A 26058-nucleotide genomic window follows, 5' to 3' on the forward strand; every position below is an offset into this window, starting at 1 on the left:
AAAAGCATTCTTTATACCAATTGCTTCATATTCTATTAATTAATTAAACCAAACAAGCAATAAGACTCCTAATTCAGGCGATAGCAAGGAAAAGTGTTTGTATCACTCTCACGAACCACTTTTTCGCAATAAAGAACAGCGGTAATTGTTTATTTCCTATTGTACTGCGACGAAGCGTGAGTAATTCATAGTCATACCAACAGTTTTTGTCAGTATTTTCCGTGACGTGTTATAGTCCTCATGGAATATGGACTCGGACGAGGTGCGTTAGCGGAACAGTAAAGGTGTTGGGTTGCTACGTGGAAGGTTATGAGTTCAAACCTTGTGTAGTGCTTAATATTTTCATTATTTAAAAACAATATCGAAGTGCTTTGCTTCACGAATTATATTCGTTTGAATGCAATTTTTTGAAATTTCTAGTGCTTTGTCTCTTCATTAACTCTTTCGCTGCTGCAGACACGTGCTCGCCGCATTCCGCGCTGTGCGCGATTTTGTCATAACTGCACTGCTCGCCTGTGCAGACACATGGTGTTCCCACTGCTTTGACGCACTTATCATTCGATTTCACAAAAACTATTTGGCCCAAAAATTTGATTTTTACACGTCTTCTTGACTGATACCTTGCCCCCATAAATGACTTAATTTTGTTTCGATGTTCAACGCAGTTATTATGCAGCATTAAATGTAGTAAACCATTGCACGAAATTTTGAAGAGTTTGCAGAGGTAGAAGTCCATAGCGTATACTTTCCGTATGGTCGATTTTAGTTGTTACAATGTTCAGAGTGAAATGTGGACAAGATACCTAAATTTCATATAAAATTTACTGCATAACAATATCTCATTTAATTTAAGACGACATAGGTGTCGTATCTAATATTGAGAAATATTCCGTCTTACGCGACTGTAATAAAAGTTTATTTACACCGGACGCGTTTGGCTTTATTTTAAAGCACTTCAATCAAGGAAAGGTATGGCACATACACAATGGTACTCATGTTTTCTTTCTTGTTTTTGTTCGACAGTCGCAGTTTTACCAATGGTACTGAAATATATTCCTCTTCTGCAGCTGTAATAAGGGGCTTATTTAGACCAGACGCGTTTCTCTCTTTTGAAGCCTCTTCAGTGGACAGTATTTTGTCTCCTCCATTGACAAGTCACCTTTCGTAGTTTTGTGCTGCGGTAACACAATATTCAACGTTTGTGTTGGCAGATCAGTGTTTTAGCAAATAAATGATGTTTGTGTGTGCCACATACAAAAATTATATTTGACATAGCTCAGAGCACTTCACTGATAGACGGTATATTCAAGTCCTAATGTTTTTGTAAGTCCACAGTTTTGTTTAATGTATTTTGTCTACTTCCTTTTGATTGATTGAAGTGCTTTAAAATAAAGCCAAACGTGCTCAGTGTAAATAAAACTTTTGTTACAGTCGCGAAAGACGGAATATTTCTCAATATTACATACGACACCTATGTGGTACTTAAATGAGCTATTGTTATACAGTAAATTTTATATGAAATTTAGGTATCTTGTCCACATTTCATTCTCAACATTGTGGCAACTAAAATCGACCATACGGAAAGTATACGCTATGGACTTTTACCTCTGCAAACTCTTCAAAATTTCGCGCAATGGTTTACTATATTTAATGCTGCATAATAACTGCGTTGAACATCGAAACAAAATTAAGTAATTTATGGGGGGGAAAGTATCAGTCAAGAAGATGTTTAAAAATCTATTTTTTGGGCCAAATAGTTTTTGTGGAATCGATTGATAAGAGTGTCAAAGCAGTCGGAACACGATGTGTCTGCACAGGCGAGCAGTGCAGTGACAAAATCGCGCACAGCGCGGAATGCAGGGAGCACGTCTTTGTAGCAGCGAAAGGGTTAATGCGGCCGTGGTGGCTTTACTTCATGAACTGCGCGCTCCCCCCTAAACGTAAGCTTGCGAACTATGCTATACTATGGCGCTGCTTCTACTGGCGCGTGCGTCGTGTGCAACTGGCAATGCAGCAATCTCCCGCGTCTGGGCGGGCATGCGCGAGCCGCCAAGATAAAAGAATTGAACTATAGTGGAAGCAGTATTATGCTACGGGAGACATTCTCCTGCGCTTGCATGGGACCTGTGGTAGTAATCGAAGACACGCTGACAACTTCGAGCCACCTGCATTCTTTCATGCTTGGTGTCTTCCCCGGCGGTGATGTCATCTTTCAGCAGCATAACTGTCCGTGTCTCGGAGCCAAAACTGTGCTACAGTGATTTGAGGAGCGTTACAGTGAACTCGCGTTGATATCTCGGCGACCAAATTCGCCTGATGTAAATCCCACGGAAACCATCTGGGTCGCTGTCGGGCGGCTTCACCGCGTACGCAAATCAGAGGCCCGTTATTTACGCCAATTACGTGACCTGTGCGTACACATACACATACCGCCACAAACCTACCAACAAACTGTTGCATCCCTGATACGCTGTATCAGTGATGTATTTCGTTCCAAAGAGTGACAAACAAGCCATTAAGCGGGTAGTCATAATGTTTTGGCTCATCAGTGTATACCTATGCATTTTTTGTTTTGACGTAAATCTTAGTTCATGTCCTTGTGCGAGGAGGCTTCCCCCCGCAATTTGCCGCCGCCAAAAGTGCTACATCACGTGGCAACGTTTAAATTTCGTGTTAGTACACAGCTTATAGTTTAGATCAGTGCATTATTTCCTGCAGTAGCTTTTGTGTAAGCAGAGTTTCCAGTAAAAAGCAACTGTTACTACATCCATTTTCAGTAGACAGAGTTCTTTTCTAAGAGCCTGTCGTCTCAGGCTATGGTAAGAACTCTGCAGAGCAGGCTTTATTGTTTGTTTATTCTCCTCGTTATATTTTGCGTTCATTCCAGCCTCAGTAGCGCCACAGTTCGGTAACTGACTCTTTTTCGGGGGTCTGTTCGTACTATTTTAGTTACCCCTGACTGCTCTGTTTGTATTTTTGAGACCTTATACCAATCTTTCACACGGTACGATATGGCTAGGGACTGTGCTTGTTGAGAGCACACCAAAGGAGAATTGACTGCTGTCCGTAAACAGCTTGAAGCAGCACTGGCTACAGTCGACAAGCTTTCTGGCAAATTCTCAAAGCTGTGGCGACATCGGGGCGCCGGTGGCGACATGTGCGTCACCTTTGGTGCCGTTGGAATTCACTGGTGACCTGGTTGTCACTGCGTCTTCTGTCACGTAACATCTGACGAGTCCGTCCTCACACGAGAATGAGTGGTGGGATAGCTGCGCGGTCTAGGGCGCCTTGATACGGTTCGCACGGCTTCCCCCGTCGGATGTTCGAGTCCTCCCTCGGGCATGGGTGTGTGTCTTGTCCTTAGCGTAAGTTAGGGGAATTACGTGCAAGGTCGAAAAGAATGTCAGTGCCCACTCGGTGTGATTGCCAGGGGGGTCTCGTCCATTATGTGGAAGAGGTCCTGCCGGAGGCTATCGAGCGCACTGTGTGGAAATTGTGGCACATGTCGGTCCAAATGATGCCTACTGCTTGGGTTCTGAGGCCGTTCTTGGTTCCTTTCAGCGGATGACTGATTTGGTGCGGGCACCTAACATCGAATGCAGGTTGCAGGCTAAGCTGGCTATTTATAGCATCGTACCCAGGGTCGATTGCTGTCTTGTGGTTTGGAGCAGTGTGGAAGCTCAGACGACTCCGCGACGGTATCGAAAGCAAAGTTCTCCACCTCCACTATAGAGTGGAGAATTGTATGGTTCCCCTTAATAGGTCTGGCGTGCACTACACGCAGGAACTGGCTACTTGGGTAGTAAGGAACGTGTGGCGTGCACATGGCGTTTGTGTTAAGTCTGAGAACCACCCCCTTGGGATCAGAGACAAATTGCTTGCCAAAATCGAAGTTACATAAACCACAACGCTCTTAGAGAATTCTCGTCCTTGCATATCGGATGTAGAAAAAGTTATAAGGATATTAGCATCCAAGGATAGGTCCCAGAAACAGTATCGTTTATTGAAGGTTATAATGCCCAAATGGTATCAGGAACAGAATGATGGTTGAAACCAGAAGTGAACAGCAACGAAATCCTAGGTTTTAATTGGAATATTTGTCGCAAGGAAAGGTTACTCGCCAGTGGCGGTGGCATATTTATTGCAATAAAGAACTAGGTAATATCTGTCGAAGTTATCAGAGTTTCCGAATGTCAATTAATTTGGGTGAAATTAAGCATTAAACATTGGTCAAAAATGGTAATCAAATGCTTTTATAGACCTCCTGGGTCAGCAGCTGTAGTGATAGAGTGCTTCAGAGAGAACTTGCAGAATATCGTTAGTAATTTTCCTGATCATATTGTTGTAATGAAGGGTAACTTCAGCTTGGCTGATATAGATTGGGAAAAAAATGAAATGAGCGTATGGCATTGATGGCCTGGAGGACCCATCCGGAGAAGTTCGGACGCCGAGTGCAAGTCTTATTTCAGTTGACGCCACATTGGGCGACTTGCGTGCCGGAGATGAGGATGAAATTGTGATGAGGACAACACAGCACCCAGTCTACGACCACATAAAATCCCCAACCCGCCGGGAATCGAACATAGGCCCGCTGCATGGGAGGCAAGCACGTAACCACCCAGCTAAGCAGGCAGACTATAGATTGGGAGTGTCACGCTATCACAATTGTTGCCAGAGGCAGGGATTAGTGTTACTGTATTCTGAATGTCTTGTCCGAAATCTACTTCTAACGCATAGTTGGAGAACCATCTCATCAAGGTTAGGTTGGGTTGTTGTGGGGGAGGAGACTAGACAGCGAGGTCATCGGTCTCATCGGATTAGGGAAGGACGGGGAAGGAAGTCGGCCGTGCCCTTTTAAAGGAATCATCGCGGCATTTGCCTGGAGCGATTTAGGGAAATCACGGAAAACCTAAATCAGGATGGCCGGACGCTGGATTGAACCGTCGTCCTCCCGAATACGAGTCCAGTGCTCATCAAGGTAACCGCGACATCTAGCGAATGTTTCGCGATATCAGACTGAACTATATTAGCCGGCCTCTGTGGTCGAGCGGTTCTAGGCTCTGCAGTCCGGAACCGCGCTGATGCTACGGGCGCAGGTTCTAATCCTGCCTCGGGAATTGATGTGTGTGATGTCCTTAGGTTAGTTAGGTTTAATTAGTTCTAAGTCTAGGGGACTGATGACCTCAGATGTTAAGTCCCACAGTGCTTAGAGCCATTTTTTTAACTATATTAAAATTCCTACAACTGGGGTCCTATTCATTTTTTCTCTAGGACTAATATTTTCCACGTTACAGGGGTTGGAAAATCCGCATATTATAAAAATAGTGTTTTAATGGTATAGAAGTAACGTATGTTGTTGAATAACGTGGGTTAGGAATAAATATAAAATAAAAAGTTTCTTTGTGTGGCCATCCTCCGCAGCAAGCATATAAATACTTGTATTGTAAATAAAACTGCCTTTTCCTGTTGCTAGTTACTCTATTTATCGTATCCCACACGCGTTTCGCCTTCTCCTGTTCTAAGGCATCATGTAATGGAGTCGCAATATTTACGTTGTGAAAAACAGTGTACAACGAAATAGTTGTATCGAGTAACAAAAGAACAATAGTCCACCACATAAAAGAGTGAGAAACATGGTGAACAGTGGGTGGAAGGCGAGAACACAAAGGTGTGATTATATGGCAGTGATAAAAGTGGTAGTGCGACCTCCAGACCAGATGTGAGGAAACGCAAATCAGCAAATCGTAAATAATTACTTTTTTTACAAAAACGTCGCGTAGTGAACTGTTTAATAATCTGAAACTAACAAAACTGTATCGTTATAGATCCCACTGATGATGCCTTAGAACAGGAGAAGGCGAAACACGTATGGAATACGATAAATAAAGTAACTAGCAGCAGGAAAAGGCAGCTTTATTTACAAAACAAATATTAAATATTTGTACCATATGTAACAATGGAACCTCTCCCCCTCCCCCCCCCCCCCCCCCTTGGATTTCGTGGTAAGAGGGCCCAGTGGAGAGCCCGTCAAAAATTGATCAAGCATGAAAACAGGAAGAAGGTGTACTGGACTCTGAAAAAAAAAGCAAAATAGAAACAGTGAACTGTCAAAGAACAAGAACAAGAAGTACAATGCAGAGTAATGGCGTCATAATTAAGTGGTTATCGTGTTGGATTACCATGCGGGCGAGCCGGGTTCCAACCTCGCTCTTATCTTTTTTTCTTTTTTTCGCTGTTCGATTTATTCAAATTTGTGTCTGTGTCGTACCATGACGACAAAGCGATAAATCAACCGAATCCTCTACCGGCAAACACGTTTGGTATGTCACAGATATGCATTAGTGGCAGTAGTGTGTCATATGATAGGAACCTCTTGTCGATGCACTTAACTTGTACGACTAGTAAGTGAGTAAGATATGCCTCCGTGCCCGATTTGGTGTTCGTACTAATGTCAGTGTGATTATTCCCAAGTAAATGATGAAAACCTAATAGCGTGTGACATAGGCTGCAACAAATGAACGCAACAATTTCACAATCACACAAATTTTCTCTATACTCCGTCAAAACATATGTTTTTAACGTTTTTGAAGTTGCGTTCCGTTTTGGAAGTCTTAACTCTTGAATTCCTTTGTTATAGTTCACACCCGTTTATTTGTTGTTTTTATTTCTGTGAGACATCTATATGGTATCTCGCCCACTCTCACTATTCATCACATTTACTTGCGATAGTAAGGTATTCTTACCACATGACTCATATTCTATAACTGATAAAAAAGAAAAAAATAATTGTATGAAGAAGGTTTGTTACAGGCTCGCCCGCGCTGTAATCCAACACCATAACCACTTAAGCACGACGCCATTTTCCTTCCCCACTGCTCTACATTGCTCTTCTTGTTCATGGACCTTTCACTGTTTCTATTTTGCTTTTTTTCACATTCCAGCACACCTTCCTGTTTTCATGCTTGATCTGTGTTCAGTTTTTGACGGCCTGTCCATTGGGCCCTCTTACCACCAAATCCGAGGAGGGTGCGATAGGGAGTTTCCCTTGTTAGTGCAGTAGATCCGTATTAAGGGACAGATTCTGTTCTGGGTTGTAAATGGGTGGAAAGGTGGGAATGCATGTTAGAATTGTGCCGAAAGGAAGTCATGCACATCCTTCCTTCACAGGTCTACAAAATGAAGAGCGAGTAGGCACTTCCCCATTCTCTCTAGCGCACTGCGTCGCAAAAAGCAACTACTGCGTGTTTCACATACTTTTACCGACCCTTCCGCAGCTTGCCTTATGCGTCACTTGCGACGTGTGTTAACACTACATTGAATACAGATATGAGAAGCCAATTAGACTAACACAAGAAATGCATACGGACAGATTCTGCACATTGTTCTACACTGCTATAGTGGAAACAGCTACTTAGTCCTCTTGTACGACAGCTGTAGCGTGCTTTCAGGAAAGGCAACTTCTCCCACCATGAGTGCTACCCGCTTTTTAAGTTTACGGACAGACAATGGTGGATTTAATATTTTTGCTCCCCTAGGCACACAGTAAAATATGCGCCCCTCAAGAAACATATTTTAAATAATAACTACATAGTTTTTAAATCATGATTAATGTCCTGTAAGTTGCTAATAAAACTCACATTATAACTGAAATGTTTAAAACTAGTATTACAAAATAAACAAAACTCACCAGTCAGCAGAGTTTGCTTCTGGCTATAATGGCAGCAAACAAGTGAATCATATCGTCATAATTGTGACGGTCATCAGTTATGAGGTCAGCTTCAGTCTGAAGCATACACAAGGCATTCAATCTCTCCTCAAACAAGATAGAACGCTGGTATGATTTCAACCTTTTAAGAGCCGGAAACGAGCGTTCTGATGGACAGTTTCTAAGTGTCGTACATAGAAACATTCTAAGAGTAATGTCAACATTCGGAAACATGACTTTAACCGCTCCTCACAAGATTTCAATACTGTCGCAAGATGTGTGCTTTCACTTGGGAAGGAAGATTCTAAATGGGTTTCATTTGACGCTTGGAGTTTTGCTGCGCATTCAGATGTAACGTGTGGTGAACTGTTCTTAAGTTTACGGAAAAGAAAGGAGTCTAACAATGTTTTATAACTTTCCTTCCCCGTCACTAATTCAGCGTACATGTTGTCGAGTATCGCGAAAAATGTTGCTACCCGAAATTTCTCGTAAAGCGTCTGAGGAACATCTTCAGCGCCCACTTCTTCATCAATATGAAGTTTGCCTTTACTTGATCTTTTATATCTTCAAATATCAGTCATAATCTCCATGGATTTATTTTCATAATAGTCGAACATGCCACGAATAGAGCTAATAAACGCTACAAGTGATTCATACAATTCATGCACTACTTCAGTATCGATAACTACGTTTTGCAATTTCACATTTACACTATTAAATCTCTGGAATATGTCTCACCAAACCGTTATCATGAACACTGTTTCTAGTCCACTGAGTTGATTCAGTAAAGCTAAAGCCTCATTTCGCGCAAGTGGTTTCTCGCAGGTATTATTGGTAACATGTGTGAGGGCATTGTTAACGTTCTCTGAATTTTCGTTTAGACTTACACATGCTTCCTCACTTGCTGACCAACGTGTGTTTGATAAACTTTTAGGTGTTTGGCTCCCTGGATTTATGAAAGAAGTTGATCCCAGCGTTGTGTAGAATCAAAGAAAAAATTATAAACGTTTTGCACTAAATTGAAAAATGGAAACGCTTCCTGACAACAGCTTGCAGCAGTAGCGCCAACTAAATTCAAAGAATGTGTTGCACAAGGCACATAATGCGTTTTCGGATTTCGTTCTTCAATGTGTGCCTGCAAATCGATGTAGGCTCCTGACACGTTGCTTGCATTGTCATGTGACTGGCACCTACAGTCGGTAACATGGAAATGAGCGTTTGGCGTCATTGTCCGGGAGGCCCTCTGCGGGCCACGTCCGGCCGCCTTGGAGTTTGTAGACAGGACTTTCAGTAAGATCTCAACTAGGTTTTCAGACTTGTGTCCTGCGTTTGGTAAAAACAGAAGAAAACTTTCAACAGACTTACCACTACCGTTCACATATCTTAATAAGAACGATAACTGATGAATATGTGAATGCACGCAGTAGAATCTACTATTATAGAGAAGTATTTGGCCTGTTTGATATCACTTACGATAATTCTTTTTACTCGTTCATAAAGCATCTCTATTAGTTCATCACTGATTCTTGAAGGTAAATAACTTGTGTATCCCTGCCCCGGATTTCCATATCATTCCGTGTACTCTACGAGAAAAGAATGGAACACGGTTCGAAAAATGGTTCAAATGGCTCTGAGCAGTATGGGACTTAAAATCTGTGGTCATCAGTCCCCTAGAACTTAGAACTACTTAAACCTAACTAACCTAAGGACATCACACACATCCATGCCCGAGGCAGGATTCGAACCTGTGACCGTAGAAGTCGCGCGGTTCAGGACTGAGCGCCTGAACCGCTAGACCACCGCGGCCGGCCACGGTTCGAACAGAGACATCATAAATTGACCGTTATGTAATGAACAGATTTTTAACGTGTCCAATTAGGGGAAGTCCACGACTTGTTAGCTTCAAACTACTGCAAACATCCTTTTCAACACATTGCGCCAGTACATATTTTCTGTGCAAACATGTGACTCGAAATGGTTTTCTACCGTTCCAAGTGATTTTTCTTCTTGTTAAAAGTGATAACTCAAAATTTTTGTGTTCAAATGAATTTTCATGATGAGATAAAATACTAGAAATATTTATCCAATCTGGAATGCCAATAGCAGCAGTCGCGGTCTTACCTCCGAACAATTTACATGGTGCACAAAAAATAGCACCGATACTACAGTACACTAAGTAATAACGCCGAGTTGATTCACCATTTAAAAGTTACGATAAAATAAGTTTATGTTCAGATACCTGGTTTTACCGCCTTTTGACCTTAATGTGTTAGAAAAATATGGTTAATGCCACGGTGTGAAAGAATATCGATTGCTGATTCATTAAGACATTATTCTGCAGGATCGTCACTAACGAGGCTATTTCTTTTTGTGATATGTGATTCTACGCTTAGGTTTTTGTGAGACTCGTAAAATGTTCAAATGTATGTGAAATCCTATGGGACTTCACTGCTAAGGTCATCAGTCCCTAAGCTTACACACTGCTTAACCTAAATTATTGTAAGGACAAACACACCCATGCCACTCGAACCTCCGCCGGGACCAGCCGCAAAGTCCATGACTGCAGCGCATTAGACCGCTCGGCTAATCCCACGCGGCTGCGAGGCTCGAATTCAGAACAATTTGTTTTTCTTCATTTGTAACTGTTGTTTCGTTGGCATTTACTTCTTTCACTACAGTTGTAGTGCTAGATCTATAATCAGTACTGCCTGAAGTCGAATCAGCAACATTTTTTGTGAAAAATTTGTCTACTCTGGCAAGCGTTTTTAGAACATTAACTTCTAGTTTTCGATTTTCATTTGCTAATTTCCGAAATGCCTCCCCACTTAATTTTTCCCCTTTGTTTTCGTCACACTTATTCATGTTAAAGACATTTACGAAATTTTCAACCAGCACCAACATAACAGAAAATAAGTTTGCGAATAAGAAGCATCCAGTTGAAAATCGTACCACACGGCACACGAGTACAAAGCATTTTACTTTAAACACGACAGTGATCAAATGACTAGATTGGATTACTTGACCGAAATTTGCTATGAAATAAAACCGTGAAGGCAAGAACGGCAATACAAAATAATTTAATTTCATTGTCGCCTCTTTCTCTATTCTCAATGAACAGAAGTTAGACACCGACAGCAGACTCGGAATAATAACGTTTCAAGGCGCGTATTTTCGATTGTCGTCCTGATAGTTTGCTTTAAAATATTAGTGAACAATTTCATAAACACGATTCCAGATGGAAATTGTGTGTTTGATTTTCCATTCAGTCACCAAGTAAACTAATATCATTTCAAAGCTTGTATTGTCGATTATCAAAAATGGTTCAAATGGCTCTGAGCACTATGGGACTCAACTGCTGAGGTCATTAGTCCCCTAGAACTTAGAACTAGTTAAACCTAACTAACCTAAGGACATCACAAACATCCATGCCCGAGGCAGGATTCGAACCTGCGACCGTAGCGGTCTTGCGGTTCCAGACTGCAGCGCCTTTAACCGCACGGCCACTTCGGCCGGCTGTCGATTATCATTCTTACGGCTTGTTTAAAATATCAAGCTATCTCACGATATCAACAATTTTTGTCATTTGTAAGTGCAGTTATTTTAAAACATAAAATGTTAAAATAAATACAATGCAAAAAATGCCGACATCTAAGGCTGCCGTCCCTAGATCCGTGCCTCGTGAGCTTACGGTAGAACCTCGGACTGGGTGCAAGGCTGAAACGCTAAAAATGTCGGATTATCAGAGGAACGCTTTTATTGAACCATAACATCCCAATACAGGAAAATACAGCTTTAATTTTCGACTAGAAATACTGTCTGAAATATTGTTCCATGTTACAGCAGTAACAAAACGAAATGAAAACGTTCACACATCAGAATGTCTTACATGAAAATGTGATGTACAGTAGTGCCTGTACTGTAGAATACGGCTGTATTGTACGGTAAGAAAATGGTACTTTGGTACTTTGAGTGAAAGTTTTACTTCTGTATTTACCTTATTGTAGCACTGCGTTGACGCAGAACTGATTTACACTTACTTGTTTAGATCATGAGCTATCACACGGTAAGAAATGTTCGGTTCCTAAATAGGACAAAAAGTATAACGTTATTTTGCTTAGCAGACGACAGTCTTGATTTTGCCACGATGTTCCGCCATTTCCTAATCCGCAAAACTTCTATATGGGTAGACGTAGAGCTTTCTTCGATGTGCAGGGAGGGCCATATCAAGCCCATTTTTAGCATCTGTATGTGATACTCAAAGGGTAGGTTCATTTTCTTCGTTTTCGGCGTCACCCTTCTCGTTCTCGTCGGTTTATGGAGCTACAGCGTCAAGAAGATGGCCGTCAGTTAATTCTGCTTCCATTGTGCAGTCAACGTCAGCCGTACTGACCCACTCACTCACGTTACTGGCTCCAACGTCCGGTTGTAAAGACAGCGTCAAATGTTTACGTTTAGTTGATGCCATAATTTAGTTTTACACATTTTAGTATGTAGGAAGAACACTGTCACAAATTTATAAAACAAATGAGTGCGCAATAGCACTTATAGATCGAGTTAATTGAAAATTTGTGGTAAGGTCTGTGGGACCAAACTGCTGAGGTCTTCGGTCCCTAGTCTTACACACTACTTAATCTAACTTAAACTAACTTACACTCAGGACAACACACACACCCATGCCCAAGGGAGGACCCGAACCTCCGACGGGGGAAGCCGCGTGGACCGTGACAGGATGCCTCAGACCGCGCTGCTACCCTTCGCAGCTTGATCGAGTTACAAACAAGTTGGTTTAGACTAAACCTGATCGAACTATCGCAGCGAGCAGCTGTCAACTGCCTGCTGATCCATAAGGTAGACGGTGAGTCATCGATAAGTCCAGGCCAGACACCGGAAATGGGATGGTCGAACTAAGCGGAGAGTCGGACCATCCGAGGTCGGATTATCGAGGTGCTACTGTTTATGTAAATCAGCCGCTACAGACAGACTATGTCTTCCCAGCATTTCCTGTCCAGTCCTCTCATATTAAAAGACAAAATAACTTCACTGATATGGTGGAGTTAATTTCAGATTATTAAGTAAGATTTTATTTGTAGTTGTTAAAAGAGCTATTTTACAAAAAGATCTATAGCTGGAGCTGTCAGCTGTCTACCACACTGAAATTCCCTCACTAGGTATTCTACATTGCCGATTTCGTTGTCTCCACAATGAATGGCTGGAGTACTTTTTGTAGCTTGAGGATATCTAGTGCATCATTGCTGCCTCAGCTTTCCCAACATCCCCAGAGGCTTAAATTGCCTTTCTCTTTAACAGATGTTATAGAAGTTCAGATATTTCAAGTAAAGCAATAAGTTGCAGGGGATTAGTGTTCTAGATTTAAACTTGTTTAGTCCCATTCCATCAGATATATTAACGGCCACCTTGCAGCCTGAGTTGCTAATATGACAAACGCAAGAAAAGCGCATGGGTGTTTTATACGCAAATCTCTGCATACTGTTGTACACTGCTACAGAGGAAACAGATTATTGTACGGCAGTTGTAGCTTTCTTCCGGGACAGGCGACTTCCTCCACCGCGAGCGATACTCTATTTTCAGTTTACAGACAGACTTTATCTCTTCTGCATTTCTTATCTTGTTCTTGTAACTAGAAAAAAAATATGGCTCCAATCAGTGCAGCCGACACTACAAGTGGCAGCATTTCCTGAATGGGAGAGATTTATGCGATTTACGAGTAACACAATTAGTGCTGATTCAAATGCAGTAAGTTTCTGGTCATTCATTAATTCACATATGGTTACACAGCTTTACAGAATGCTATGAACGACAGGCAGCAGCAAGACACCGCATTTACCAGTCCAATCCCTTTCCTACCAACACTACATAGATCACGGACGGCATCACACTTAAAAATTAAGCAATTCTCAGTCATTGTTTACAGCAACTTATTTTACATAAAAACTCACTTAACCACTGCAAATAAGTACTCACTTAATGCAGTTAAAATAATTGTACTATATAATGTTACGTTATCTAGTTACATAGCCGGCCGCGGTGGCCGAGCGGTTCTAGGCGCTTCAGTTGGGAACCGCGCGATTGCTACGGTTGAAGGTTCGAATCCTGCCTCGGGCATGGCTGTGTGTGATGTCCTTAGGTTAGTTAGGTTTAAGTGGTTCTAAGTTCTAAGGGACTGATGACCTCTGATGTTAAGTCCCATAGTGCTAGAGCTATTTTTTTTCTAGTTACATAAAAGAACGAGATAAGAAATGCAGAAGAGATAAAGTCTGTCTGTAAACTGAAAATAGAGTATCGCTCACGGTGGAGAAAGTCGCCTGTCCCGGAAGAAAGCTACAACTGCCATACAATAATCCGTTTCCTCTGTAGCAGTGTACAACAGTATGCAGAGATTTACGTATAAAACGCCCATGCGCTTTTCTTGCGTTTGTCGTATTAACAACTCATATCTGTATTCAATGTAATGTTAACACATTTTGTGGAAAATAACCCCCCACCCAGGAGTGTCTGCACACTGCGTCGCCAGTGATTCATAAGGCGAACTGCGGAAGGGTCGGTATAACTTTGTCAAATACCATTCAGTTGCTTTTTGAGACGTAGTGTGTTAGAATGAATGGGAAATTGCCTGCTCGCTCTTCATTTTGCAGACCTATGGGGCAGGTAGATGCATTACCTCCTTCCGTCACATTTCTAACATTTATTAGGACCTTTCCACCCTGTTACACTCCAGAACAGATTCTATCGATTAATACGGTTTCACTGCACTTAGATGTGGTACAAACACTTAATATTTGTTCTTAACCCACGGTATGTAACAACATACGTTACTTTTATACCATTAATACACTGCTCTTCTGATTTGCGATTTTCCATCCCTTGCAGTGTGTTCTAGAGAAAAAATGCGTAGGGCCTCATTTGCAGGAAATTTAATGTAGTTATCTGATAGAGGGAAAATTTTTCGTTGGAAGACGCGGTTCTCGAGATAGTCAAGAAAAACACAAAAAAGTGACCTTTTAACGCCCCCCACCCCCACACTCACACTGGATAGGATTTTTAGTTGGTTGGTCATGACGAATGTAGAAAAATTTGCAGCTACACGAATTTTTTACCCCAGTCGACATATTATTGGCTTCGTTGATTAGGATACACGCAGAGAGGGACAGTCTGAGATGGAAAACAGCACGTGCACGCCACCTGGTCTGCAGTCTTTTTCACACGGTTTTAAATAAACTGTTTGGTGACAAAAATTGATTCTTTAGTTACTTATATTCCCATATGTCAGCATCATGGAGCACTGCCTACGTTTTCGTTGACAGTCATAGTTACTGTGATATTTCCAAATTGTATCGCCCACTGCACAAAATTCAAGTGATTTGCGATGGAAAATAGAAGTCGCTAAGAGTTTGTGATTGGTTAATGTTAGGCCATATATTGCTGCATATGAAATGTAACTAACATATTGAATTTTTATTTAGACGAGGTTTATATCGATCTCCATTGTCGAGAAAATGGAGTTCATATATTGCACTCATTTCTCTCCATGTGTGCTACAATGGAAGTGTAGTGAATTATTCGTAATAACAATCATATTCCATAAACAACTCAACACACTGAAATAGATTATTGGTAAGTAATGACACACAAAAAGAAAAATACTTTGCCATATAGCTAATATGCGAAACTTCCATATGTATATAAGTAACTACAGATTTATAAATGCAATAATGTAATTCTTAAGGTTCATTGATAGCTGATGACAGGAGAAATTGTGTGCGTTTGCAACAATCTAAGTGAACAACTTCGATGTTCTCATTTTCTAATAATGAGCTTCTTATAAGTTCTTGTTTAATGAAAGAATATGATCGGGAATCTGTTGAAATTGCAACTGACCAGGACAGGAACCACATTTTTTACTGAAATTCCTTCAAATTTTATGCGACTGGTTACTTAATTTCTAAGCTTCACAATAACTGTGATCGATATCAAAAAATAGCAATTTCATCATACAGATTGGAAAGTCAAATTCATGTGCCATTTAGTTTCCTATAAATCTAATGAGAAGTATGTTCAGTGAAGAAAATATGGAAAATGGAATGAAGTGGTTTTCAATTCTTTCAAGAAAAAGCAAAACCTGCACCGAAAAACTAACTGCACAAGCTGATGCATCTATGCTTTATTTACAAACAAGATTTCTTTCAACAAGGAAATCGGAAAACTCATTTTTCTCATATAGTACTATCACAGTAGGCCTTAGCCGCTTCATGGGTAATCACTCGTTAATGTGTCTGCTGTGATCATCATTAGATTCTTAACTTTTCTTTCAAATTATATTCCAAAAAAGTATTTTCTATTAATGAAAAACATCCCGTAATGAATGTCATTCATATAAAGCTCAAAATTTTTAAAAATGCCAATAAAAATATCCCGAGTATACTCGTGCATTGAACTTCGACTAAAATATCATGGAACTTGGAACCATTTTTTAGTTTCTGTGTAACTGTGAAGCCTAACCATGCATTTCACAACGGTTTTTTGAGAACATAAATGTTGGAGAAGCTGGCTGGAGCACAGTGGATGTATTTATCTGGTACCGCAGGCCACCACTTGTCGCTCAACTGACGAACTATCGTCAGTTTCAGTCTCTAATGAAGTAACATCACATTCGTCTGCGCTTTCTGAGCCGCTAAATTCAATGTCAAACACATGATCACTATAGTAATTCGTTTTTGAAAGCATTTCCTGAACAATAATATAGGAAAGAGTCTGAAAGCACGCGTTTGATGTCGACTATCCAAAGCTGCAAACAGTAATGACGATATCTAGTTTCAACCACTTAACCAAAACACGGCAGCCAGGCTACAAAATTAGTACCAAATGCTCCCTAATGGGAGAACACATATTTGTCAATACTTAAACGGATATCAGCGGCATTTTATTTTTTCGAAGGTCTGTTTTTAAGTTGTCCGAGTATACTGGGGATTTTAAGTTTGTTTCAAAATAATAAAACGAGATAACTCGGGGCTTCATGTTAAGAGGCTAGCACTGCGATGACCGCCGTCGCCAGATGCATCAGAGAAGCCGCACCTTTAAGCGGTGTTCCATGGTGCAGCTACTACCTGTTTGAAAACATCACTCGATTTTAACAGTTCTAGAAGCACTGTCTGTCATTAATTACCTCACTGTGGAAAATGTTCTAGATGTTTCCTGAGAATTAAAAATCCGTAATAAACTACACAGAAGGGCCAAAGAAACTGGTACATCTGCCTAATATCGTGTAGGGCCCCGCGAGCACGGAGAAAAGCCGCAACACGATGTGGCATGGAGTCGACTAATGTCTGAAGTAGTGTTGGAGGTAATTGACACAATAATCCTGCAGGGCTGTCCATAAATCCGTAAGAGTACGAGGGGGTGGAGATCTATTCTGAACAGCACGTTGCAAAGCATTCCAGATATGCTCAATAATGTTCATGTCTGGGGTGTATGGTGGCCAGCGAAAGTGTTTAAACACTGAAAAGTGTTCCTCGAGCCACTTTCTAGCAATTCTCGACGTGTGGAGTGTCGTATTGACCTGCTGCAACTGCCCAAGGTCGTCGGCATGCACAATGGACATGAATGGATGTAGGTGATCAGACAGGATGCTTACGTTTGTGTCACCTGTCAGAGTCATATCTAGTCGTATCAGGGGTCCCATATCACTCCAACTGCACACGCCCCATACCATTACAGAGCCTCCACCAGCTTGAACAGTCCCGTTCTGACATGCAGGGACCACGGATTCATGAGGTTGTCTCCATACCCGTACACATCCATCTGCTCGATAGAATTTGAAACGAGAATCGTCCGAGCAGGCAACGTGTTTCCAGTCATCAACAGTCTAATGTCGGTGTTCACGGGCCCAGGCGAGGCGTAAAACTTTGTATCGTGCAGTCATCAAAGGTACACGAGTGGGCCTTTGGCTCCGAAAGCCCATACCGATGATGTTTCGTTGAATGGTTCGCACGCTGACACTTGTTGATTGCCCAGCATTGAAATCAGCAGCAGTTTGTGGAAGGGTTGCATTTCTATCACGTTGAACGATTCTCTTCAGTCGTCGTTGGTCCCGTCCTTGAAGGATCTTTTTCCGGCCGCAGCGATGTCGGCGATTTGATATTTCACTGGATTCCTGGTACTCACGATGCACCCGTGAAATGATAGTACGGGAAAATCCTCACTTCATCGCTACCTCGGAGATGCTGTGTCCCATCGCTCATGCGCCGACTATATTACCCCGTTCAAACTCACTTAAATGTTGATAACCTACCATTGTAGCAGCACTGACCTATCTAACATCTGCGCCAGACACTTGTCTGATATTCGCATTGCAGTCCGCAGCGCCGTATTGTGCCTGTTTACATATCTCTATATTTGAATATGCATGCCTATACCAGTTCCTTTGGCGCTTCAGTGTATTTCAGTCTTCCTTTCTGGGCGGCTCTGCTCTAGAGGTTTTTAACTACAATCCGCGCCTGTGGCAGATGCTCTAAGTTCATCCGAATTATTTCTGACTGTGCGATTTTTGTACAATTTGGTTAACGAATGCATTGATTTCAGCAATGGAGATCTCGGGAGACAGACACCGGACGACAGTGTCGGTGCTCTACCAGCTGCCGTTCACCGTGGGCCTGTGCATCATGGCAGCCGCCGCCTACATGCTGCGCGACTGGCGTCACTTCCACCTCTCCTTATCGGCGCTCTCTGCACTCTTCCTCTCCTACGCCTGGTATGCACTACCTCATCATTTACCTAACTGTTGCACTGAGTATGCATGTTCCTAAAATTCAGTCTGCTTGGTACATGACAACAAACGCCTAAGCAAATTACACAATAAAATAGCCACCACTAGGGGAATTACGCTAATACTGTGCAACACCGATCCCAGCTTTCATAATTACCTCATTTCGGAAAGGAAGGACGTCCACAAGTTTCTTTGGGTATGCCATATCCAGTTGAAGACACTCATTGACGATTAGATCTCGTAGAGCTACCCAGTTGCTTGGATGTTGACTGCTATGTTACACCAGCTGTTTCAAATAGTCTAAAACTCTTTCTGTGGGATTAAGATCCTTTGGTTTAGCTGTCCATCCGACGTGTGATAGGATGCCAGTGTGTTCATTAAACTGGGAATGTATGCAAGCAGCCGTCTGAGTATGACTGTTGTTATTTTGGAGGACGAGAGTGTCCGAAGCACACTGTCGCCCCGTTTACATGGCGCTCCCAAAACCAGATCCCGTAAACCGATTTCCCAATACCGCTTCTGGGTGGTAATGTAAGCACTTCAAAATCGATTCTGACAATCAGTTTCTAGATGCCCGTTTTCCAATTCCGCTATCGATTTCGCTACCATGTAAACGTAATCGGTGTTGAAACTTGTGCTTGGTTTGTCAAGTTACGTCTTGTTTTCAGATATTCGGTTAATATGGAATTATAGTGCAGTGAAGGAAAAGCAGAAATATTAGACTGAGCATGAAGCTGTTACCTTTAAGAGAGGAGAAATAACGATTGTGTTGGCTGAATCATAAACTGGATCAGCTGTTTTCCAGCCGCCATATTTAACTGGGCTAGCAAATCCGCTTCAGGTCTTAACATGTACACACGACAGAGAAAAACGGTTTTAGAAATTCGGTTTTCGTCTTCCGGAAGGTGTGTAACATGTAAACGTAGTGTCTGTAAGATTACAGATATAGTTACTCTTTGAGTATCGATATTTGTACCTTACACATAGCGGCCTAGCGCAGCAACACTGTCTTACTTGAACTGTGCCGTATACTAGAGACAATGAACCTCTCAGTTCTATGAAGTCAGTGTCTACTTTAGAATTCGTTTCATTATTTATTAGAACTGACAAGGGAACCTCCCCATCGCATCCCCCTCAGATTTAGTTAAAAGTTGGCACAGTGGATAGGCCTTGAAAAACTGAACACAGATCAATCGAGAAAACAGGAAGAAGTTGTGTGGAACTATGAAAAAAAAAGCAAAATATACAAACTGAGTAGTCCATGCGCAAGATAGGCAACATCAAGAAGAGTCTGAGCTCAGGAGCCCCGTGGTCCTGTGGTTAGCGTGAGCAGAGGCGGAACGAAATGTCCTTGGTTCAAGTCTTCCCTTGAGTGAAAAAGGCAAATTTTTTATTTTCAGATAGTTATTATCTGTCCGTCCGTCCGTCCGATGCGATCAGTTTTTGGGAGTGATTATCACATCCACAAGAAAACCTAAATCGGGCAAGGTAGAAGAATCTTTTTACCCATTCGCCAGGTGTACAAGTTAAGTGGGTCGACAATATATTCCTGTCATGTGACGCACATGCCGTCACCGGTGTCGTATAGAATATGTCAGACGTGTTTTCCTGTGAAGGAATCGGTTGACCTATGACCTTGCGATCAAATGTTTTCGGTTCCCATTGGAGAGGCACGTTCTTTCGTCTACTAATCGCACGGTTTTGCGGTGCGCTCGCAAAACACAGACACTAAACTTATTACAGTGAACAGAGGCGTCAATGCACGAACGGACAGATCATAACTTTGCGAAAATAAAGAAAGTAAATTATTCACTCGACGGAAGACTTGAACCAAGGACCTCGCGTTCCGCAGCTGCTCACGCTAACCACGGGACCACGGCGCTCCTGAGTTCTCACCGTCCTTGATGTTGCCTATCTTACTCATGGACTACTCAGTTTGTATATTTTGCTTATTTTTTTCATAGTTCCACACAACTTCTTCCTGTTTTCTCGATTGATCTGTGTACAGTTTTTCAAGGCCTATCCACTGTGCCAACTTATAACTAAATCTGAGGGGGGGGGGGGGGGGGTTGCGATGGGGAGGTTCCCTTGTAAGTTCGGCGTTTGCAGAGAGTCCGCCCCCGGTAGCTTGGGTGGTCAGCGCGACAGAATGTTAATTCTAAGGTACCGGGTTCGATTCCCGGCTGGGTCGGAGATTTTCTCCGCTCAGGGACTGGAAGTTGTGGTGTCCTAATCATCATCATTTCCTCCCCATCGACGCGCAAGTCGCCGAAGTGGCGTCAAATCGAAACACTTTCACCCGGCGAACGGTCTACCCGACGGGAGGCCCTAGTCACATGACATTTACATTTAGTGTGAAGATTTTTAATGGCAGCTGTGGTGATTTTGATAGGGCATATACCTGTAGGCACATGTTCCATTTTTAGTCTTCAGGTGCATGTTCCTTGCGAATAGAATGCCCACAGTCAACTGTGCAGCATAAACATCGGTCCGGTCGCCGTGGTTATATCAACACAGCTGGTTTTAGAGAGAAACTTGCCCGTGATAGATACGAATAATCGAGTAGGCATCTTACAACTCATTATGAAGATGTTAAAATCCAGAATATCAACGGAAAAGAGGAAAAATAGCGATTTGCCGGACTACGCTTCACACCTTCAGTTAGCTACTGTCCACTTTCTGTGCTGTTTGACTCACTGATGACAAGTGGATTTATGTGTCACTGGAAACTTGGAAACTGACTGAGTTGGAACTGCATTCACTGACAATAGCCACTCCTGTCAGGTTTGAAATCGATTCTCACTGGCAATGTCTTTGTCGGTTAGGGTCTTTTTACAGACACTGTTCTTACACCAGGGACGTATTTTTTCTTTGGGGGGGAGGGGGGGGGGTTCAGTTCTGTGAAGCACAAGATGTTCATTCAGGTCAGTATCCCAAAGTATTAGCAGCTGAGCAGTTGTAAACTGTTTCAACATTTAGACTTGGAACAAAAATTGCATCTACTGAAAATTCTGATACAAATGAATGGAAATGAAGGTGCTGCAGTGGAAAATTGCGGTGCTTATTGATGACGATGTAAATCGCTGCGCTGTAGACCACATGTTATGTGACAGTCCATTTTTCTTTCTCGGCATAATTATCGATATATTATTTAATATTTCAAAATGATCAGCTTCGCTTAAGTTACCTCTGTCAACAAATGAAAAAACGTAATTTTTTATGGTGGAGTTGGAAATGGAGAAACGTTAAGACAATCGTACCATCTTCTGAACTCATTATAACAAGCCGAGAACAAGAAGTGGAACTAGAACTATTTTCCTGTATTTTGAACAGCTTCACCACTTCCTTTAAGGTCTTGATTGGATGACTCCAGTTTTGCTACTTCACTTTGAAAAAAAAAAAGTTTAATTTGTGTCTGCCAAGTTCCTTTTTGAGCTGTCGACTCCATGGTACTTCCCAAAAAGAGTCAATGAACGTGTGAAACGTTCGGTGCTGAAATATTCTGACATTATAGGGCTAAAATAATCATAGGTGTTGTGTGTTAAGGAAAAAGAATGAAAGTAGTCAAGTAAGGTGATCTTCTAAAACGTGTGTTGACTAATGCGTGATCTGAAAAGTGAGAAATTACGTAGAATGAAATGTTTGAAAATTCTACAGACTGACATTAGTAGTCCTCTAGAATAGGGGTTCCCAGAATTTTTGCCAGCGCATACCACACGACATTTTTAGAAATTTGGGTTTACCACTGTAGCTATTTCACTGTGAGGGAGTGTGGGTGCGAAAAGTTGATGACTGACTCAGGGATGAGAAACGGTGCGGGAGAAATAATTTACACCATCTTGCTCAGTGCCGACAACACACATACGGTTTTAGCGTCTCGCTGATCAACTATTGTTTGTGGTAGATATGCGATGCACTCAAGTACCAAGGTTTCGTGGAAGCACTTTTTTACAGAGTCGTTTATGTTCGCATGTGGTACTTATTTGTGGCAAATAATCTGAAATTGCATTAAGCCGGTTCTGATAGAAATGTTCAATGAGTAATAGATGAATAACATTTAAATCATATGTTAAACTCTTACATCACTAATAATATATACCATTTATGCAAGAGAGTAATAAACTGGACATCGAGTATAGTAAAAAGAAGGGACGAATCAAACTTCGACACCAAATCAGACTTCTGAAACTGTAATTAGACAGTTTTCAAACGCCAGCCGGAGTGGCCATGCGGTTCTAGGCGCTACAGTCTGGAGCCGAGCGGCCGCTACGGTCGCAGGTTCGAATCCTGCCTCGGGTATGGATGTGTGTGATGTCCTTAGGTTAGTTAGGTTTAATTAGTTCTAAGTTATAGGCGACTGATGACCTCAGAAGTTAAGTCGCATAGTGCTCAGAGCCATTTGAGTTTTCAAACTTCGATTCTGACGAAAGAACAGCTACATGTATCAGTTGGAATCATGTTGCTGTTTCTCTTTAATCAGAGCTTGAAAGGCTGGCTCTACTGAGCTCAACTTTACTGCCAAGTCTTCTTCAGCATTAACGCTTTTTCTGTATTTATTTTTAATGTACAACAACTCAGAAAACGCACTTTCACACATGTACAGTGTTGTGTACATAGTTCCGTGTAGTCAGCGCGTACACAAATTTCCCACTAGAGCGCGCCCCACTAAGCACAACAGCGCAGGCGCAGCGCTCGTCCGTCTCTGCACTACGAAGTGGCGCTGTCTTAGAGACGGACCAAATTCTGCTTCCGCCGATCCGCATATTAATATGTAACGCAGCCAATGAGATTGCTGCTAACGTAGAACCTTTTCTCCTCGCGGATCACACTCGCACAGTAATACCTGAATGCACAAGGTATTATAATGAGTGTACAGACCTCCGATTAGTCAGTCTGCATCAGTCTGCACTAGTCTGCATTAGTCTGCACCTGTCTGTACCAGTCTATAGTCAAGTTTCAGTCTGCGCCTAATAAGATTATTATATTCCTGTACATAGCCATGAAGATAAATGAATAGACACTTTGTCAAGTATCAGAGATATGTGAGAATAAGATTAACATACCAAGACCAAAGGAACTTCAGATTGTCAATTGTAAACAGCATCCAGAGCCAAGTTAAGTTATTTTTATGCTTGTTATTATTTTAATAAATGTGTGTGAAAATTAATCAAGTTCTGTTTAAAGTTGGTCACCGTGAAGCTGCTACTCTAAGCGTGCAAGTGGCATTTCTATCGTCTGACCTAAAGGCAGAAGATAAACACGCCACGATAAGACCACGAGACATATTGCTGACACTCGCCTACTTCGTTAGAGCGACAAGTCAAAGAATCTGATGGTGTGTGTACCAAAGGTCTTACAGGACGCACACCACATACTGTCATGCTCAAAAGTGTCCGAATGACCTGAATTGCATTTCGCCTGATACACATGCAACCCACATAACGCAGCTGTCTAGCAGGTCCTCTAATCGCTTCTAGGTACAGTCGTTTGACTATTGAAAATGGTTCCAACAAGTCACCGCTAGAAAACTCTGCTCTGTATCGCAATAACTAAAGATGTAAAGTAATACCACGATACTACAAACATAGGGAACAGCTTATCACAGATAAGACTGTTCTTAAGGCTTGTAAGCCCATATTTATTGCAATAAATGACATACCTGAAATTTTACCACTGTCATTATTACATCAGATAGGTCTCAGTTCGTAGTAATAGACGGCAAATCATCGAGTAAAACTGAAGTGATATCAGGTGTTCCCCAGGGAAGCGTCCTGGGACCTCTGCTGTTCCTGATCTATATAAATGACCTGGGTGACAATCTGAGCAGTTCTCTTAGGTTGTTCGCAGATGATGCTGTAATTTACCGTCTAGTAACGTCATCCGAAGACTAGTATCAGTTGCAAAGCGATTTAGAAAAGATTACTGTATGGTGTGGCAGGTGGCAGTTGACGCTAAATAACGAAAAGTGTGAGGTGATCCACATGAGTTCCAAAAGAAATCCGTTGGATTTCGATTACTCGATAAATAGTACAATTCTCAAGGCTGTCAATTCAACTAAGTACCTGGGTGTTAAAATTACGAACAACTTCAGTTGGAAAGACCACATAGATAATATTGTCGGGAAGGCGAGCCAAAGGTTGCGTTTCATTGACAGGACACTTAGAAGATGCAACAAGTCCACTAAAGAGACAGCTAACACTACACTCGTTCGTCCTCTGTTAGAATATCGCTGCGCGGTGTGGGATCCTTAGCAGGTGGGATTGACGGAGGACATCGAAAGGGTGCAAAAAAGGGCAGCTCGTTTTGTATTATCACATAATAGGGGGGAGAGTGTGTCAGATATGATACGCGAGTTGGGATGGAAGTTATTAAAGCAAAGACGTTTTTCGTCGCGGCGAGATCTATTTACGAAATTACAGTCACCAACTTTCTCTTCCGAATGCGAAAATATTTTGTTGAGCCCAACCTACATAGGTAGGAATTATCATTAAAATGAAATAAGAGAAATCAGAGTTCGAACAGAAAGGTTTAGGTGTTCGTTTTTCCCGCGTGCTGTTCGGGAGTGGAATGGTAGAGAGATAGTATGATTGTGGTTCGATGAACACTCTGCCATGCACTTAAATGTGAATTGCAGAGTAGTCATGTAGATGTAGATGTAATGCACGTAGTAAGTTCGTCGTATTCATGATTTCCTCTTCAAAGTAACATACCGTACATGTTATTTAATACAAAATGACATTAAAAATTTAAGTTATTCACGAGCAGCTAGTTGAGAATATGTATGAACTTCCAATGTCACCACGAACCGTCTCGTTCTGCATATTGATTCAAACCCAGGTCATGCAGACTAAGATTTCGTGACTGACGGAAACTAACAGTCATTCCTGACTAGGCATACAGACAGTCATATACCTCGATTTTAGACAGTATCAGTTAGCGAATATCAACTTTAAATTACATAACGTAAACATTTTTAACGGACGCGAATTCCTACCCAGCAACTATTGTCCCTGTTAACGAACTACGAGAGATGTTAAGTATTGCTTCTTCACAAGTAACTTACTTGAAATGCCGTGAGGTAAAGCTTTGAGTTGGACAGGGATTCGAACCCAGAACCTAATCGGATTGTTATCGAAGCACAATCAGCTGTGACATATCGGATTTTCTCGGCAGTACCTAGATGTTTTAACTGAAATGATGAGACGAAACATTAATTTTTTCCTTCTCAGGACTCCAACACGGCACCTATCGTTGTTTTGTTCTAGAGAAAACAAACGTTAAATATGTGTTTGTTACACCAGCAGCGACATGTGAGCATGTTTGAACTCGAAATAATATGACGAAGAGTTCAGTGCTGACTGGGAATCGAACCCCACACATATCCTTGTTGACTGCACACAAAGAGACGTCAGCTACCGAATTTTTCTCCACCAGCAGTTCGGTCCAAAAATGGCTCTGAGCACTATGGGACTCAACTGCTGAGGTCATTAGTCCCCTAGAACTTAGAACTAGTTAAACCTAACTAATCTAAGGACATCACAAACATCCATGCCCGAGGCAGGATTCGAACCTG

The 26058-nt window shown here is 41.9% G+C and overlaps 1 protein-coding gene across 1 annotated transcript in view; it reads left to right on the top strand.

The window, feature by feature from the left end:
- Positions 1-26058, top strand: part of LOC126471622 (organic cation transporter-like protein) — a 206129-nt gene that overhangs the window by 98730 nt on the left and 81341 nt on the right. The window contains exon 6 of the mRNA XM_050099858.1: positions 18302-18470. Coding sequence (XP_049955815.1) covers positions 18302-18470 — 169 coding nt within the window. The remainder of the gene's footprint in view (positions 1-18301; positions 18471-26058) is intronic.

Source organism: Schistocerca serialis, chromosome 3 (assembly GCF_023864345.2).
Source record: "Schistocerca serialis cubense isolate TAMUIC-IGC-003099 chromosome 3, iqSchSeri2.2, whole genome shotgun sequence".
Lineage (NCBI taxonomy): Eukaryota > Metazoa > Arthropoda > Insecta > Orthoptera > Acrididae > Schistocerca > Schistocerca serialis.